The sequence below is a fragment of the Poecile atricapillus genome, chromosome 12 (assembly GCF_030490865.1).
Source record: "Poecile atricapillus isolate bPoeAtr1 chromosome 12, bPoeAtr1.hap1, whole genome shotgun sequence".
Classification (NCBI taxonomy): Eukaryota; Metazoa; Chordata; class Aves; order Passeriformes; family Paridae; genus Poecile; species Poecile atricapillus.
Window position 1 is genome coordinate 16,066,395 of NC_081260.1, and position 17,249 is coordinate 16,083,643.

The 17,249-nt window shown below is 42.2% G+C and overlaps 1 protein-coding gene across 11 annotated transcripts in view; it reads left to right on the forward strand.

Moving 5' to 3' along the window:
* Positions 1 to 17,249, forward strand: part of ZNF711 (zinc finger protein 711) — a 27,308-nt gene continuing 10,059 nt past the window's right edge. For 10 of the 11 annotated variants that reach the window (XR_009278559.1, XR_009278558.1, XR_009278563.1 and 7 more), the window contains exons 1-8: positions 1 to 125; positions 4,756 to 4,860; positions 5,586 to 6,116; positions 13,249 to 13,407; positions 14,196 to 14,342; positions 14,916 to 15,053; positions 16,182 to 16,229; positions 16,746 to 16,889. Coding sequence is in view for 2 of the 11 variants with exons in the window: in XM_058848057.1 (XP_058704040.1) it covers positions 4,782 to 4,860; positions 5,586 to 6,116; positions 13,249 to 13,407; positions 14,196 to 14,342; positions 14,916 to 15,053; positions 16,182 to 16,229; positions 16,746 to 16,889 (1,246 nt within the window). In the remaining 9 variants the exon portion in view is untranslated. The remainder of the gene's footprint in view (positions 126 to 4,755; positions 4,861 to 5,585; positions 6,117 to 13,248; positions 13,408 to 14,195; positions 14,343 to 14,915; positions 15,054 to 16,181; positions 16,230 to 16,745; positions 16,890 to 17,249) is intronic. The other variant, XR_009278566.1, reaches the window with a different exon arrangement.

Below are 17,249 nucleotides of genomic sequence, written 5' to 3' on the forward strand. Positions count from 1 at the left end.
GGGGAGCGGAGCGGGGCCGCGCGCGCTCGCGGCCGCCGCCCGGCCCAGGCTGCGGGCGGAGCGGGCCCAGGCCCGGCCCGGCCCCGGCGCGTCCCGCGGGCCCGGCGCACCCCGGGCCTGCACAGGTGAGCCGGGGCACGGGCACGGGCACGCTGGAGCCGCGCAGGCCGCGCTCCGGTACGGCCGCCGCGGTCGCGGCGGGCCGCGGCCGCCCCTGGGCGGGCGGGCGGGCAGGGAAGCCGCGGCCGGGCCCGCCGCGGCCGCGCCGGGCGGGTAGTGCGGGCGGGCCCGGCGGCGGAGCGACCGCGCGGGCGGGCAGAAAATGGCGGAACACAAGATGTCGGCCGGGCCGGCGGGGCGGGGAGGCCGCGGCTCAGGGCTGTGGAACGGCGTTATCCCGGCCGGGCCCGGGTTATTCCCGCCGGGACTGCGTTATCCCGGCGCTGTCCCCGCCTCCCGGGCCGCACCGCCGCGGGACACCCGCTCCTTTGTCCCCGCGCTCCCTCCGCCGCCTTCCCCCGCCCCGGCGGCACCGCGGGCGCGCCCGCGCCGGGCACGCGCAGGAGGGAAGGAGGGAAGGAGGGAGGGAAGCGCCGGGAGCGACCGGGAGCCGCCGGCGCCAGCGGGCACCGACCGCCCCGGCCCTTGGGCACCGCCGCCCGCCTCTGCCCCTGATTTTTACTACGGGAAGTTTTATTGGTGCGACGCGTAGATGTAATTTTTTTTTTCTTTTTTTTTTTTCTATTTTATTATTTTGTATTAAGAGCCTTTAGCGCGTTTCAGGCAGCGAGACAAAATCTCGTTCGCTGGTTTTGTCTGTGGCATTTTAAATGGATTTAGACTGTAAGTTGTCCTGGTGCTTTCTAGGTGGACACAATAAAGGACTTTATAATGGATATGCTGGTTTTTCATACCCAGTCTGTTCTCTCCAAGGGTCTGTGTTAACCTGCACGTTATTTTATTAATTGGGGTTTTCTCATTAGGATTTTTGCGCAAGCAGGATGTTTCTCATTGCGTTTTTTGTCAATTGCTGCATTAAAATTAGGAGTGGAAAAAATGAAAACTGTCATCAGGCGAGGATAATTTTTTGTTGTGTGACTAGGATGTTAAGAAAGTAAATGGTTACACAGCATCTGGTTCGTATTTTTTCAACGGCATAGAAGTTTATTTATTGTTCCATTGCTCTGTGTCTGAGCCTGGTTTTGTTGGTTTAATGCAAGTCTCATATTCAACTTGTGAATATCCAAAACACCAGCAGTGCATGATGCTGTGTTTTCCTTTGGAGCATGTAAACAAGATGCAAATTATTTATAAGAATTCCAGTGTGTTAAAGGAGAGATTAAAGGCTGACCGTGCAATTAGGCTTCATGTGAAAATACACCACCTGAACCTTCTGGTAATAAAGATGTGTATAAATTGGGGAGATACTTGCAGGACCACAGAAAGAAAATACATTCCTAAAGCTACGTAAATAACGAGCATGTATTTAAGCTGTAATTGGCATGTTGTAATTGGTGTTCTGTAGAAATGTTTGTTATACACATTTCAAATATGGCAACAATGCCTGGAAACCAGAACAGGGTTTGGGAATTTCCTTGTCCCCCTGGGAACACCAATGATACCCTGTTTTTCCTGGGAAGGGTAGAAGTGCTGAAGCATTGGTTGTTATCCCTCCTCCTTAAAATGCTTTGCTGAAGATTTTTGCATTTGGAGGTTTTTTTTGAGCTCTCTCTAAAATGAAAATATTCCTGGTTATTTTGCGATACTTTCTTTAGGAAGAGTAGGCTAAGAACAGATCAATGTCTATCCTGGGAGCAGAGAACACCAGATTTTCAGTTGAGTGTTGCTGTTAGGTGTCTTTAGGTCATCCCAAATTGCCAAACATTACTCTTGATTTTAAAAAACACAGAAGTAATTTACAGTTGTAGTCAGAGAGGTCAGATGTCCCTTCTTCTACTGTAAAATTCATTGCTTGTCTCAGCTGACCCCATCTAAGGAAGAGTTTTGGCATAAAGAGCTGAAATAGATTGAAATGAACCTCAGGCTCATTAGAAAGAGAGCTGTTATTTTTCAGAAAAAGCAAAACCATTCCAGCTACAGACATATTTTAAAAATTTAGCCTTGAGATATTGCCCTGGGAGTCTCAGTGTAGGTTGTATGAAATACTATGAAATACTTCATTTTGGGATGTGATGATAATGTGCTCTTTCCTGAGCCAAGATAACATGTTTAATTAAAAATAAATCAATGAAAAAATTAATGGAATATTGTGAATATTTTATTGGCTGATGCTAATAAAACATTTTCATTGTCTTTAAATATCCAGAGGAGAAGGGGAATTGAGAGGAAAAACTTGAGATGTTACAAGTTAGAGGAAGAGAGGAATGGATAAGTTTGGGATTGTGACAGGGTGTGGAATTGTGGCTTTCTGCCTGATTTCTCCCTTTCCAAAGCCATGATTGGATCTGCCTGTGGTGGTGTGGGTGTGTTACACAGTGTACTACAGGAGGGAAGCTGAGAAGAACCACAATTAATCACTGCACTGCATTTCTTTGCTGTTCCCAATAACAAGATTTGCCTGCATATGTGACATGTGAAACTGCATCATCTGCACTGCTGCAATCTGTGAGCAGAACCTGGTTTGGGGCAGCCATGGGCCTTACCCAGGGTTAATTCTTCCAGCAGTAGCAGGAAGGGCTTTTCCTGCTCTCACTGCATTCCTTTAAGATCACAACGTTGATACAAAAAATTAATTCGTGACTGTGTGGTTGATTCCATCCTTTGTCTGCAGTGAGGGTTTACGAGAATCTTCTCCGTAGGGTTGGTACAGCTTCAGTGGGGTTCTTGCCTGTGTATCATCCATCTCTGATTTTAAGGGAAGTTTAAGGGATTGCTGGTGCCATCCCATAACTTTGGTTCTTTTTCTAGTCCTGTTAACTACCAGGAAAATACTCTTTTAGTGATAATTTGCTTCCCTGCAGAAATTTAAATTCACATTACGGTCTTACTTTGTATTAAATTTTTCTGTGTACCACAATATGTAATATAGTTGTGCATCTAATTAATCAATCTGAACATAAGTTGCTTATTGAGAAGGAAAAAAAGTCTGACATATTCTTCCTGTAATCTCAGATTGATATAAATTAAAATAATTTCTCATATCCATTTACTCTGAAAAAAGGAGTTCTCTGAATGCAAAAGCTGTGGTCAGGAAATGTTAGATATTGCCTTCATTCTGAAATAGATAAATGAGCTATTTATGCTCTAGAGCTGCATTATATTTTGTACTAGCAAGAATTCATTAGCTACAGGGGGAATTTTGGATGGCTGTGGTGATAATTTGGGAGTGATGGAGCATTGCATTGAGGTTCTGGAGCTGCTCTGTGATCCTTAGAACGCTTAAAGAATTTGATTTTGGAGTGGAATTGAATTAGTAAAATCCTTGCCAGCTTTCCTCACGGATAATGTTTGACTTGTTCCGTATTCTTGAATTCAGACCTCCTTGGGGTGGATCGGTGGCTTTTCCTTGCGATTGCTATCACTGGGCACCTTTACTGGAGGAGCTCTGGAGTTTGGCAGGTCCTGGCTCTTCCTGAGCTCTTTGATTCTGCCTTAGAGGTGTCTCTGATTTTGGGCTCTTGTTCCTACAGCTTGGCTTGACCTTGGCTGTGCTGGCTCTTGGGGTAGAACTCGCTGCAGCGGGGCTGTCAAGTGTGTTCTACCACAAAGGAATTGGAGTTTACCTCATAGTTTGGATTTAGATGCTAAAATTCAATGAATTCTTGTGATGGGGCACTGGTGATTTATGAGATCTAGGAGAGCAAAAACAAGGTTGGTGCTACAAGAGGAAAGCGGCATACTTTGGAGACTTACCCTTGAAAGATTTGTACTCCCTGCTCCTCTCTGCCCCACTCAGGTCACACAGGTCTGAGCTCTGACTGCATTCACTTCCCACAGCTCCTAAAACTTCTTTGCTCTGTGATTCTGTCACTTTTTCTGATTGGATTACCAGAGGGCAGGGAGGTACAAGATTTTAGTCTTGTGCAGCAGATTTTTTTTAGGCTTGAGTTTTTTCACCTGTGAAAGCCTTGAGCTTTTTCTGATCCTGTGGGTGCTTCTGTGGAGTCACTTTGTCTGCACTGAGAACTTGTGTAAAGTCCTTGGGGTTGCAGCAAATTGCAAAATAATTCCGAATCCCCACACTTCAGTGTCTGGTAGCAATGCTGGAAGGCTGATTTTATCCTTCTCCCTTGTGTTTTTTGGGAACACAGTTAAGTGATAAGTACTTTCTCCTGCTCTGGGAGTGACTTTCTGTGGCTATGCCTTGTCAAAGAGATTCAGCATCCCCAATTAAATTTACACCTTAAAATTGATTTTGAAGTGTCTCCTATATCCAAATTTTGAAAGAATTGGAAAAATTGATACTCCCAATACAATTCTCCACTTTCTTCATTGTAGCTCCACACATCCAGAATGATAATTAGTTAATTAGTCTTGATAATTAGTTAATGAGTCTGTACAGACAGGGGCAGAGCAGAGGCTGCTTTGTGCACATTTTCTAATATTTATTGTTTTGCTAAGGTCAAAAATATAAATCAAAATAGTAAAGTGAATTGTGTCAAGTGTTGCTTATGGTTTTCTTGAATTTTTGGATAAATACTTCTCTGTTTTTGTCAGTGTAACACATCCATCCAGTAAAGCTGATCAACACAACAACACTGTTAACCATAAATTCTCATTTTTGCTTTATTGCAGTTATTTGTGAATGAATTTGGCTGAATATGGATCCAGGTGGCGGAAGTCTTGGATTGCAAACACAGGAATCCAAAATGCCTCACACTATGATCATGCAAGATTTTGGTAAACTATTTTAAGTATTAAAAATAATTTTCATTTGAATTACAACATTGAATAATGTTAATTATTTTTTTTAAATTCAGATAAGAACCATTTTCTTGAGTGTTTTCAAGATTAAAACTGCTGTTTGGTGTTAAAATAGTTCGCTGTGCATTTTTTGTTATGTCTAGAAAAGTAGTCTGCAAATATGACTGGCCAGTCCAGTCTGGTAATGAAAACCAGGTTTCTACCTCCAGCCATTCCTTGTGATGTGGCAGATTGTTGGAAATTTTACTGTAAATGTTGCATAAAACTGAGTGTTTATTTTTAACAAGGCCCTTGCAGTGCAAAGGGTGAATCCTTCTAGTGTAACAACAATTAATGGTTTGTTACTGCACTTTCAGTGTCAGGCAAGAATTCTGTGAAGATTCACATTGCTGCTGCAATGGAATGTTTTCTAACTGGGAATTAAAAAAGAAGGGGACTGGACTGTCTAAACTAAAGCTGGCCTTTAGTTTAACAGATTTTGGGACATACTCCACATTATGTCTTGAAGTGGTGCGTTTTGTTTATCTTAACTTGTACAGAACAGGCTGCTTTGGGCAGAAATGCAGAATGTGGATGTGGAGAGGTAACAGATGTTTACATCTGTGTTTAACTTGTCCGTGTGGTAACTCCATTCCTTACACAGAGCAGTTGCTGGTGCAATAATTGTGACATTTTTCTCCCGGTTTATGGTTGTTCCCTAGTGGCTGGAATGGCTGGCACTGCTCACATCGATGGAGACCACATTGTTGTGTCAGTCCCCGAAGCTGTCCTGGTTTCTGACGTGGTGACGGATGATGGGATAACCCTTGATCATGGCTTGGCAGCTGAGGTGGTGCAGGGGCCCGACATCATCACGGAGACGGACGTTGTCACCGAGGGCGTCATCGTTCCCGACTCTGTGTTGGAGGCTGATGTTGCCATCGAGGAGGCTTTGGACACCAGCGACCACGTTTTGACTTCTGACCTGATCACAGAAACCGTGCGCGTTCCCGACCAGGTGTTTGTGGCAGACCTTGTCACGGGCCCTGAGGGACACCTGGAGCACGTGGTGCAGGACTCCGTGGCCGGCGCCGACTCGCCCACCATGGTGTCAGAAGAGGTGCTGGTGACCAACTCGGATTCGGAAGCTGTCATCCAGGCAGCTGGGACTGTCCCTGGCTCCACGGTCACCATCAAAACCGAGGATGATGACGATGGCAAGAGCACATCTGAAGACTACCTGATGATATCTTGTAAGTCCACAGAGGTAGATGGAAGCAGGAGGGAGCTGAGCTGGAAGTGCTCTGGTGGGGAGAAGTTCCTGTAACTGGACTCTTGGAACACTCAGGGAATAGGCTGGTGCCCAGTTAATTCCTGGTGTCTGGATTTGGGGGTTTTGATGCAAAATCACTGATACAACAAGAATGAGAAGGACATTGATGCTGCTGAGTGAGTGGGTGTGTATGTTTGTGTTTCTGAAACTAGATATTCCAGGAAATTTAAGAAAAATACCTTGCAAAGTTAAACATTCCATTTATTTTGAATATGCAACTTTTTTCTAAAAATACACTACAGGTATATTACAATGCTATGTAGATTAATGTAAAAATAACATTGGGATTAATCAGGAGAATCCACTAAGAAATAGTTTTTTTAAGATCTCTAATTCAAAGTTTTTTTAATGTGTCCACAAAATATGGTTTGTTTAGCATATTAAAAATTATAATAGGCATTTCATTGTCTGTTGTGCTGTTCTGGGCTGAACTTGGAAATAAGGGGTCGTGTTCATTAATGGATTGGCTCATTAACACATTCCAGTTCCCACACAGCATCCAACTCCATATGATCCTGTTGACAGGTAGCTGAAGTTGGCTGCTGAAAGAACCTTGGGTAATTTGTGTTTCTTCAGTGCTTACATTATACCCAAGGTACCAGTTGTTGCTGCTACACAAATTTGATAAAATATATTCCAAGTAATTTAATTTTTTTTTTACTTCTTCAAATCACTTACTGAAATGTGAGTAGGTCAAAACAGATTTTATTTAGTCAGAAGCAATATGTTAAAAAAAAAAGTCAATGCTAAGTGTGTCCAAGTGTCAGTCTGTTCACAACAAGCTGCATTTATTAAAAATTTAATGACAGAGGACACCACTGATTCATGATGATAATGATTTCCTTCTCTCATAGCATTTATGTCCTTTATGCAAAATATATTTTGATATTTGTTTTCTTTCAGTATAGGATGAACAGCAATGATTTTTAAAGCTTTCCATCATTACTGTGTCACTAACTGAAGTCAAAAAGAGGGTTTTTTGAATTAGGAACTTCAAAAATGAGTCGATAAAGCAAATTAGACCTGCAACAAAAAAAAACTCTGAGTGTTTTTGTAACAAAAGGAACACCATTTTTACAGTCAGTTGTTTCACTGAACAAATTCCTCCTTTCTGACAGAGTACTTAGGATGAGTTTATTCTGTAACTAGCTATTTCCCTTGTCATTGTAAATACAGTCATCTTTGGGATTCCTTCTGAGAGAGATGAGTGATTGATGCTGATGATCCTGCACTTAGACCAGAGCATCTGAAGCTTTCAGTTACCTGGTGGCCTCACGTGTGTCTGACACATTCCTGGTTTTGTCAGGTGTTCCCAACCTTGCCTTTCACAATGTTTCAAAGCCATTTTGAGACCCAGTTTTCAGCAAATTAAATTTTTATATATGTATAATCGTGATGTGCCTGAATAGTCCAAGTTGGAAGCTACATTATTCATTTAGGATTTTGTTTTAAGTAATCATTTAGATAAATTAAAGCAGTCATAGAATCTTTTAGGTTGGGAAGGAGCTGCAGGATTATTGAGCTTAATCGTTCTCCCAGCACTGCCAGGGCCACCACTGCCCGTGTCCCCAAGTGCCACATGCACATGGCTTTTGAATCCCTCCAGGGATGGACTGGACTCCAGCAGTGCCCTGGGCAGCTGTGCCAGGGCTGCACAGCCCTTTCCATGGAGGAATTTTTGCACTGTCCAGCCTGAGCCTCCCCTGGCACAGCTCAAAGCTGTTCCCCTGTTCCCTGGGAGCAGAGCCCGATCCCCGGCTGTCCCCTCCTGGCAGGGACTTGTGCAGAGCCAGAAGGTCCCTCCTGAGCCTCCTTTTCTCCAGGCTGAGCCCCTTTCCAGCTCCCTCAGGAATTCTCCAGCCCCTTCCCAGCTCTGTTCCCTTCCCTGGACATGGACACGCTCCAGCCCCTCAATGTCCCTCTTGTCCTGAGGGGTCCCGAGGTGTCCCAGCAGTGCCCTGATCCCCCTGGACACCGTTCCTGGTCCAAGCCTGGTGCCATTGGCCTCTTGCCCACCTGGGCACCCCTGGGCTCATGTCCAGCTGCTGGCACCAGCACCCCCTGGGCCTTTCCCAGCCCGTCTGCCCCAGCCTGGAGCTTTCCATGGGATTATTGTGACCCCAGGTTAGGACCTGGCACTTGTGAATCCCCACAATTGGCCTCAGCCCGTGGATCCAGCCTGTCCAGACTCCCCTGAAGAGCTTCCCACTTCCAGCACCAACACTTCCCCAGCTTAGTGTCACCTGCAAAGCTGATCCCTTCATCTGGAGCACTGATAAAGATCTTTGAGCTCTGTTGTGTTTCTAAGTTTTGAGCCTGTGTTGTGCTGGGGATTGCCAGCCTGACCCCACAGAGTGTCTGCTATTGTGTTTTTTCAGTGGTAATGAATCATTCTTATGCCGTTGTTAATTTTTTTTTATAGTTTAAATATTACCCTTGAATTTGTTTTGTTTATGGAGATAATGTGTTGTGTAGAATAGATAAAGACCTCAATTTATCAAACAGGTCAAAACTTTTTATTTACTTAAATGTATTCAATTGTCAAGTGCTGTCAATATTGTAGAAAGTGAATTTTACAGAATTTCATTGGGATGTATATATAGGACTGTTGAACTATTTTTATAATATCAATCACACCAAAGTGCTATTTCTAAAGAATTTCAAAATACTTGTCTTTTAATGAAATTTAGCATCTAAAAAGGGGAGACTTTAAAATGCCAGATATGCCGTTAGGGAATACCATGAGTTGTTCCGTGGAACACAGGTGGGAACTACCAAAATATGACATTTTAGGGTATGGAACTGACTGTGGAGTTTTAATTTCCCTTATGCTTGTTGGGTTACAGCTTAAATGACAGAACCATAGAATGGGTTGGGTTAGAAGGGACTGTACTGAAAGGTGACATTGCACCATTTTGAGGTGACATTCCCATGTAGATACTTTATGCATTTCTGGTAATCATATTTTCTGTGTAAATACTATTTGGACAATAATAAGTTTGTCTTGATAGTTGTAGGACTATCTGTATATGATTTTGTGTTTGGAAATATTCATTGGAAGATTATCACCACTCTGCAGATAAATTCAGCTTTTTCAAACCAGCTTTATAAGCATAGGACTTAAAAAATCTATTTTTGATACGGTCACAACACAAAAACCACAAGGTGTTGACTATTCTTTGCTTTAAACCATCAGAACACCTTGATAAAAAAGAATTGAATCCCAAATGCGGTGGTGGGCCCCTGACCCCAGCCCTTGTCAGAGAGAGATGGAGCTGGTGAGCAGCACATCCCGTGCTGCAGGGGCAGTGGGCAGTGGAGCTGAAGCCTCCCCTCTTTTGTTTTTCAGGTTTGCGATATTCAGACCCACAGCGGGTTGCCAGCCCCCGCTCCGCGTGCCGGCCCCATGCACTATTCTGGTGACCTCAAAGCCACCACTGACCCACACTGGAGCTGGCCCGGGGGTAAGGTACTGTGCCACCAACACCTCCTTTGTAGTGTCTTACACTGTTGCCTCATTTGCTAAACATTTTAGGATTCCTACTGCTCTATTTGAACCTATGGGACTTAAGTAGATCAGACATTAGAAAAACCTGGAGAATTGTCAAAGCGTGGGACTTACCTTGCCCTCGTGTTGCTCCTCTGGTGGCTGTGGTATCACCAGCATAGTGCATGTGAGGCATCACATGGATTGGGAGCTGGCAATCCACGGTGAATCTGGACATCACACACCTGAAAACAGCCAAGCCAGGTAAGTTTAACTCTGGGAGTGTGCTGAGTTTTCCTTTAAAGCTTGTTCACTCAGGAGGATTCAGCATCTGTTTATGGAGGTTCTCTGTTGTGTTTTTTCAGTTTATTTTAAGGGACCAGATAATAACGTGTAATGCTTCTGGTGGGTGAGTCAGAGGTGGAAGACACTTTGATATTCCATTGACTGAAAGGAAGCAAGCATTCCCTGTTCCCCTGAGCTATCCCTGGGAAAAGCAGCAGGGAATTTAGCACTGATGAGTTAGCAATGATTGAAGACATCTTACTTAGACAGCAGAGTATTTTCATGTGCTGTTCTAAAAAACAATAATATTTTGGAACCTGACAAAGATTCCTTGCCCTGCTGTGTTTCCTCTTCCTGAGTCTGTTTAAAAGGTAGATGGAAGCCATGAGATTTCCTTCAGATATGACAGGACTTTAAGCAAAAGCAATTTCCAATTCAGTGTGTTCTGTTGTATTTGAAACAAAAAGCAACATCTTACAGATAACAGTTTATCTTGATATCGTTTTCCCATCCCAGATGATATTTTCCAAATTTTGCTATTTTACACATCTGATTTTTTTGAAAAGTGATCCCAGAGGCCCTGGATGCACACATTTTCTGATAGGTTTCCATTTTTTTAGTTTAAATTGTAAAGACCGACTTTTTTGGAGAATACACAGGATGGTTAATGGTGTAGAAGTAACTACAAATGTTAAAAATACTGTTCTAAGTTTGCCCCTCTAAAACAGGAGTCCCTATTTTTAAAGGATATTGAAGATTTGGGGGCTTTACAGGCAATATTTAAATACAGCAGGAAGTTGCTGTTGTTGAGTAATTTCCCAGAGCAGAAAAGCTTATTTCTGTTAGACTGGTAACATTTTAAGTTTATAAAAGATATGAGTTTAGAAAAAATTTGCATTGCTTGAGGTGCAGATTTGAAAAGAACCTTATTACTGCCTCCCAATTCTAAATTAGCAGGGTTTGTAAGCTTTGAAATGTTTTTTTTGGCAGTCATAGAGCTGGGTATGTAATCCCTCCTTGTACTGGGAATTACCTCCAGTCCTTCCAACACTCCCACATGCAGTGGGAATGGTCATTGTATTAAATTAAGCTTCTATTTATCATTTTCCAAAACATGCATAAGAAATTATAAACGTTAAGAGACTTGCAGGGAAAAAAAAAAGTCTTTAATAAATCCATGTTTAGTAAATGTATGGAAATACTTATCCAAGATAAGGGAATTTCAGCATCTCCAGTTTTCTCTCTTCTGACAATCCCATTCTGGCAGCATAAAAAATGTCAATTAGCAAGTGCAGTAACACTCCCACAGTGGACATAAAGGGGTTTAACGACCTGGTGCTGGGAAAGTGGATTTCAGAGGAATATTGCAGGTTCTCTGTTGTGGCTCTCTGTGTTTGTGCTCTGATTGTTGCCAGTGTCCTGCCAGGTCACACAAACATCAGGCAGCACTTGTCAGACTCTCACTCATTAGGGTGCTGATGTTCCTGGCATTGATTGCAGTAGAGATTTAGAAAGTTATTTTAATTAAAAAAACAAAAACTCTTCCTCAGGAAAGTTTTTTTTACTGATCCATGTTTGACTTCTTCAGCAATGGAATTAATCCTTTAGTTACCCAAAAAAACCCCCAAACTCCACCAAACAGCTAAACCAGCATTTTTAAAATGTTTTCCATAGATGTTTGAGGTTATAGAGCCTGGTACTGCTAACAGCAAGGTTGTGGGATCAGTCCCCACATGGATCATTCACTTAAGAGTTGGACTTGATGATCCTTGTGGGTCCCTTCCAACTCAGAATATTAATTTTCATCAAAGTATATTCACGGAGGTTCTAAACCAAAACCCAATATTTGCTTGTACTTACCCACATTTTATCCAGTTCTGTCCTCAGTAACTTCTGTACTCACCTGGTGCAGTCCAAGATTTATGAATAGAAATGAGGTTTCCCAGTGCTGTGAGCTGGGTAGGTCTGTGGAACCTTGTCCATGAGTGGGAAGAGCTTACTTTGGGATTGCTGGGATAGATTTCCACTTCCCTGCTGCAGGAGAGGCTGCTCCTTCCCACCTCTCCAGTTTAGCCCAGAGCTGAAGGGGTTAAAGCAGCTCTTGGGAGCAGCCACCAGTGCCCTGGAGCAGGAAACTGGGAGGGGACTGGGGAGCACTGCAGCCATCCCAGGTAAGGCAGCTTTTCCCAGGGATCAGACCTTGGTGTGCCCGTGGAGTCGGGAAGCTCTGCTGTCACCTCAGTGTTGGTTTGAAGGAGTTCAGTGCACACATATTTTAATGTTACGTGTGCAGTAAGATACTGTTTCCCTGGAATGTATTTCATTCAGATTTTGTCTACATTTTGTGGGATTCTTCTCTATTTAGAGGACTTCAGTGGGTGTTCAGCACTGCACAGGTTTGTGTTGACCATCTGCACAGGAACTAAATTTATCCTCAAAGAGAAATGTGTCAGTACATGTGGCAGAGAGATGCTGAGTTCAGTGCCCTCTGTGTTGGCAATTTGAGGTGTATCTATGGTTATCTCTGTGAATTCCCTTTGTACCAAAATATGTTGCTTTTAATAGTTTGGATGTAATTTTTTTCTTCAAAATTAATTGAACATTTTGAATGTATAAACCTAATAATCAGCAAGTGAGTTGTGTAAAGAATGAGAAGTCAATCTCTCATAGTATTTGGATTTATTGTCACTGCATCTTTTAATCAGCTGCATATCATGCATTAATCTTCATTAATATGTATGTTTTCAAGTGGTAAATTTGACAAAATCATAATTTCTTTTAGGGAGAAGGTAGTCAGATTTTTGATGCACATTTCTTTAACTGGGAATATGCTCCAAGTCATCACACTCCACAAGAGTTTCAGCCACTGTATTTTAGTCACTATGCATCAGAGTGAAATTTTTGAGAACTCTTAGACTGTAACAGGCAATTCTGGGTTAATTTTAAACACTTTTATATAGATATTTAATTTTAATTATTGGTAAATCTTTGCTTTCTAAGAGTAATAGTTTCAGCCATAACCATTTACCTCATTCCCTTTGATGACAAGCTCCCTCTTGTGTCCTTCATTCTGTAATTCCTGCTGCGTTTCCGGAGTTGCGCTAAGATACTGAACTTCTGGAATCTTTTTAAGTTTCTTGAGCTGAGCTGCTTTTAAAGGACACTTAGGAATACAAACCTTTCCTGTGCATGGGGAGAATAGTGGAGAAAATCATGCTACTTATTACTTTGACTTCTAAAAATGTGTTTGAACCTCATTATTATTCTCTTCTCTTTGCAGTGGATGATGTTGGAGAGAAATTGGACCATATAGGAAGCACTCCCTTGAAGATCAGCACCGAGGTGGCAAATGATGATGTGGCTAAAGATGATGGCTTTGGTTCAGAAGTTATCAAAGTCTACATATTTAAAGCTGAAGCTGAAGATGATGTTGAAATAGGTACCTTGAAATCCTATTTATTCTTTCGGTTGTGAAGTGTTTCAGGGGCTTTCTGTTTGTTCTTCATTCCACATAATCCAGTGACTGGAGTGTTTTGTAGAACGTGGCATTTGTGGAGATGCAGCAAATGCTGGGTGTGGATTAGTCTCAAGTTCTTTTTTGATTAGCAGGGCTATTTTCAGGCAGCCAAAGCCCAAATGCAGAAGTGGCTGTGTGTCTGCAGCTGTTTTTTCAGCTGCTGCTTTTCTCTGACTTTGCAAGACACAAGTGTGTCAGCACATCAGAGCCTCTGGAGTGGATCCCTTTTGTTGGTGGGAGTCCTTGATGGCCTTTGCAGAGAGAGGGGAGGATTTCTGGGGCTGCAGGTGAACCAAGGCACTCAGAAATTCCCTGCAGTTCCCTTTCCCCTCAGACTGCCCAGCACTCCCCGTGCTCTGAGGGGATGCACAACTCACCTGTGTCTGCTCCTGAAAAAGCAGAATTTGAATTGAATTGAACTGGTTGTTCTTGGAGCTAAAACCTCTGGATCATTCCCAGGCTCTGTTCCCAAAATACAGTTTGTTCCTCTGAGGATGGGCTGCCAGTGTCCAGGGACAGAAGGGACAGACTGCTCGTGCAGCAGCAGGGAGAAACAAAATCTCTGAGAGGTAACTCCCAGCAAGGGTGTTCTCTGAGCTGCTGTCAGGGAGATGGTCCCAGCAAGTCAAAAAAATACTTGGATTTGAAATTAATCTTACCAATGTCTTTGTTCATATTGACTTAATGTGTATAACTTCTTTCTGTTCAAGGTGGGACAGAAATTGTCACTGAGAGTGACTTTCACAATGGCCATTCTGTAGCTGGAGTCATTGAACAAGGAGGTGTTGGGAGAATGCAGCGAGAAAAAATGGTTTACATGGCTGTTAAGGACTCTTCTCAGGAAGATGAAGATATTAGTAAGCATAATAAGAAACATTTTTGTTTCTCATGCTGTTTGTACACTCTTATAACCATCATTCTCAAGGAAGGACACTACATTTTTTTCTGAAGGATTCTTCAGCCTAAAGTAGTAGAAAACTAAGCTCATCTTCCCTAAAAATAAAAAGCAGGCTATAATTATTTTAAAGTGACATGGATAATGCACTTTATGCATACTGTGTGCAATCATTTCATTATTTATATTAAATTTAACATGTCCATGGTTGAAGTTAATGAGGTTAGTCAAACTTCTTATTTTTCTGTTTTCCTACTGTGACTTAAGCAGCTTTCAAACAAAGTGGCAAATGTCATCAATTGCAAGTTCACGAGTTTGTGTATTGGAAATTTTGTGGGCACTTGTTTTGGATTAGTATTTATTGATACATGTTTTCTCTCTTTAAGGAATGTCTGAATGAGCAATGATCTCCTAAATGCCAAAGGAAAAAAATTAATTTATAATGGGTATCAATCAGAGCGAGAGCAAATTAAATGAAGAAAAAGTTAGGACAGGCAGAATAAAATTAAAGATTTATTCTCCTCCCTTCATCCAGGCTGTGCTGAAATAGCAGATGAAGTTTATATGGAAGTTATTGTAGGGGAAGAAGAAGCCACATCCCTTCCAGACACCCAGCTTGAGGACTCTGGCGTGAATAAAACATTTGTCCCCGTTGCTTGGGCTGCTGCTTACGGTAGGAACCTGTGCTTCTTTCCTGAAAATCCCTGCCATTATTTCCTCCCTCATCCAGCTGCCAGCATCTCTGGGATGACCTCACCTTGTTCTTGGGGTTTGGAAGCAGCTCCTGATCTCTGCCATCCAGTGATTGCTGTGTGTTGTGTTTCATGGAGTAGAAAGGAGAGCTTGTTAGGATAAGTTTGCTTTTGTTTCAGATCCCAGCTCAGATGTACTGAGTATGTGGGGTTCAATGCTTTGATGTTGAAGATCTTAAACAAGAACAGCATTTTACATTAGTAGAGGAAGGGGGAAAGACTGTAAAAAGGGAATAGTAGGAATAAACATGTTCCTAATAATTTCAGTTTACAAAATAATTTCACACAACTTGTTTTAAACCTGTTAGTCCTTCAGGTGAGAAATAAAAAAGTGATTTTGTTTTCAAGCTGTGGAAGTGTCTTAGGATATATTGTGAATTCTGTCTATTCTTTTGTGTAATTTCCTTGGATTTTGGTGTATTAAATGTTTGTTAAGAGGGTACCAAGTTATCCATAGTTTGTTACAATTAATTAAGCATGTCAGTGAAATTTCCTTGGTGCAGTAATGAGAGCCCAGCAGCTGGGCTGGTAAAGTGCTTCAGACCCACAGAGGTTTGGCACATAGCAGCAAATGCTTCCAGTACAAAATGAGGAATGTGGTCCTGAGGTATTCCTTGTGCCTCTCCAACACTCCATTGTGCTGAGAGGCTGATAAGGGAAGGGCCAAGTCCTCTTATCTGCCTGCTTATACTCCAGACAGATAACGTGCTTCCATCTCAGGAGCAAAGTGTGCATTTCAGATGACCTCTGCATTGCTGTCTGAGGGGATAGATGAGGTCAAAAGTTTGCAGAGCATATTAATAACGAAAAGCAGGAGAGCCAGCAGGGTAAGCATGCAAACACAGATGGGGTGGATATTAACTCCTCCCAGAGATGGGATTTTGTCTCCTGAGGCTCATGATTATACAACACCGAGCTGCACATCTCCACTTGGATGGTGTTAATTTGTTACTTATTAGCTGTTAGTTTTCTCTCATTATCAGGCTTTCAAAGGCAGCATCTTTAAAAAGAATATTATTTTATAATGACTAAAATACCATTTTGTGCAGGAGATGAAAGAAGGCTTCCCCGAAGATACGAAGATGGTCAAGCGGCAGGTGAGAACTTTTTAACAGCATTAAAACTAAAACTGTCTTTGAAAAAATAGACATTTCTGTGTCAGTGCTCCTAATCAGAGATGCAAAGAATGAGTCATAAATTAAATATTGAAGGACTCCACAGTCTTTCTCTACTGTTTTGAATGAAAACAATTCTAGATGTCTGTAGGCCTTTGGAAGGGGTGGGGAAGTTGGGAGGCAGTGCCAAGTTTCTAATGTAGTTTTGCAGACAGAAAAAAGATAATGCAGTTGTTAAGAAGTAAAAACAAGTTGAATAAATATCAAGGAATATCTTTAGAAATGAATCAGTGTTTAAACAATCATACCCTTGACTTTTGCTGGGAAAGATAGATAGAGGTTGCTATTAGCACACTTATTTTTAATGTATGTTGGTGGTAGAGGAGTGGGCAATGCTTGTTTTTAAGAAGTAGATAATGCTGCTGTGCAATTCCAGTCATCAGTCCCAAAGAAACAAGTTGTTTAAGGTTTTTTATGGTGTCTAATTTTTGTTTCTAGGAAATAACTTGGATACACGATTAGAAAACAAAAACGGTAATGCAACACAGTACCTGCAGATTTGTGATAGCATTAGCACTAATAGAGTGCTCAAACAAAAAACCAAGAAAAGGAGGAGAGGAGAGGCCAGGCAATGGCAAACAGGTAAACACTGGATGGTTACGGTATTGTCATGGAGTGCCACTACTCCTGTCCTATTCCTTTTCTCTTTTTTAAGCTGATGCAGAATTAAAAGCTATAAATGATGATTTGCGTATTTCCTGTGTCCTTCCCCCCTCCAGTTCTGTGCCTAGAAAATGTCATATTTTGCTATTCAAAGTCAGTACACTCAGGGCTGATGCAATTCATTGGAATGCTGCAAGCTATTAAAAAGTACCCGTGGCTATATTCAGTGCACATGTGATATTCCTGATCTGTTTGAGCAGTTTCTAAATCAGAACTATATAAACTATAGGTGCTGTGGATTGGTTGTTTTTAAACTACTGAGCCACTCTCTCTCTGCTG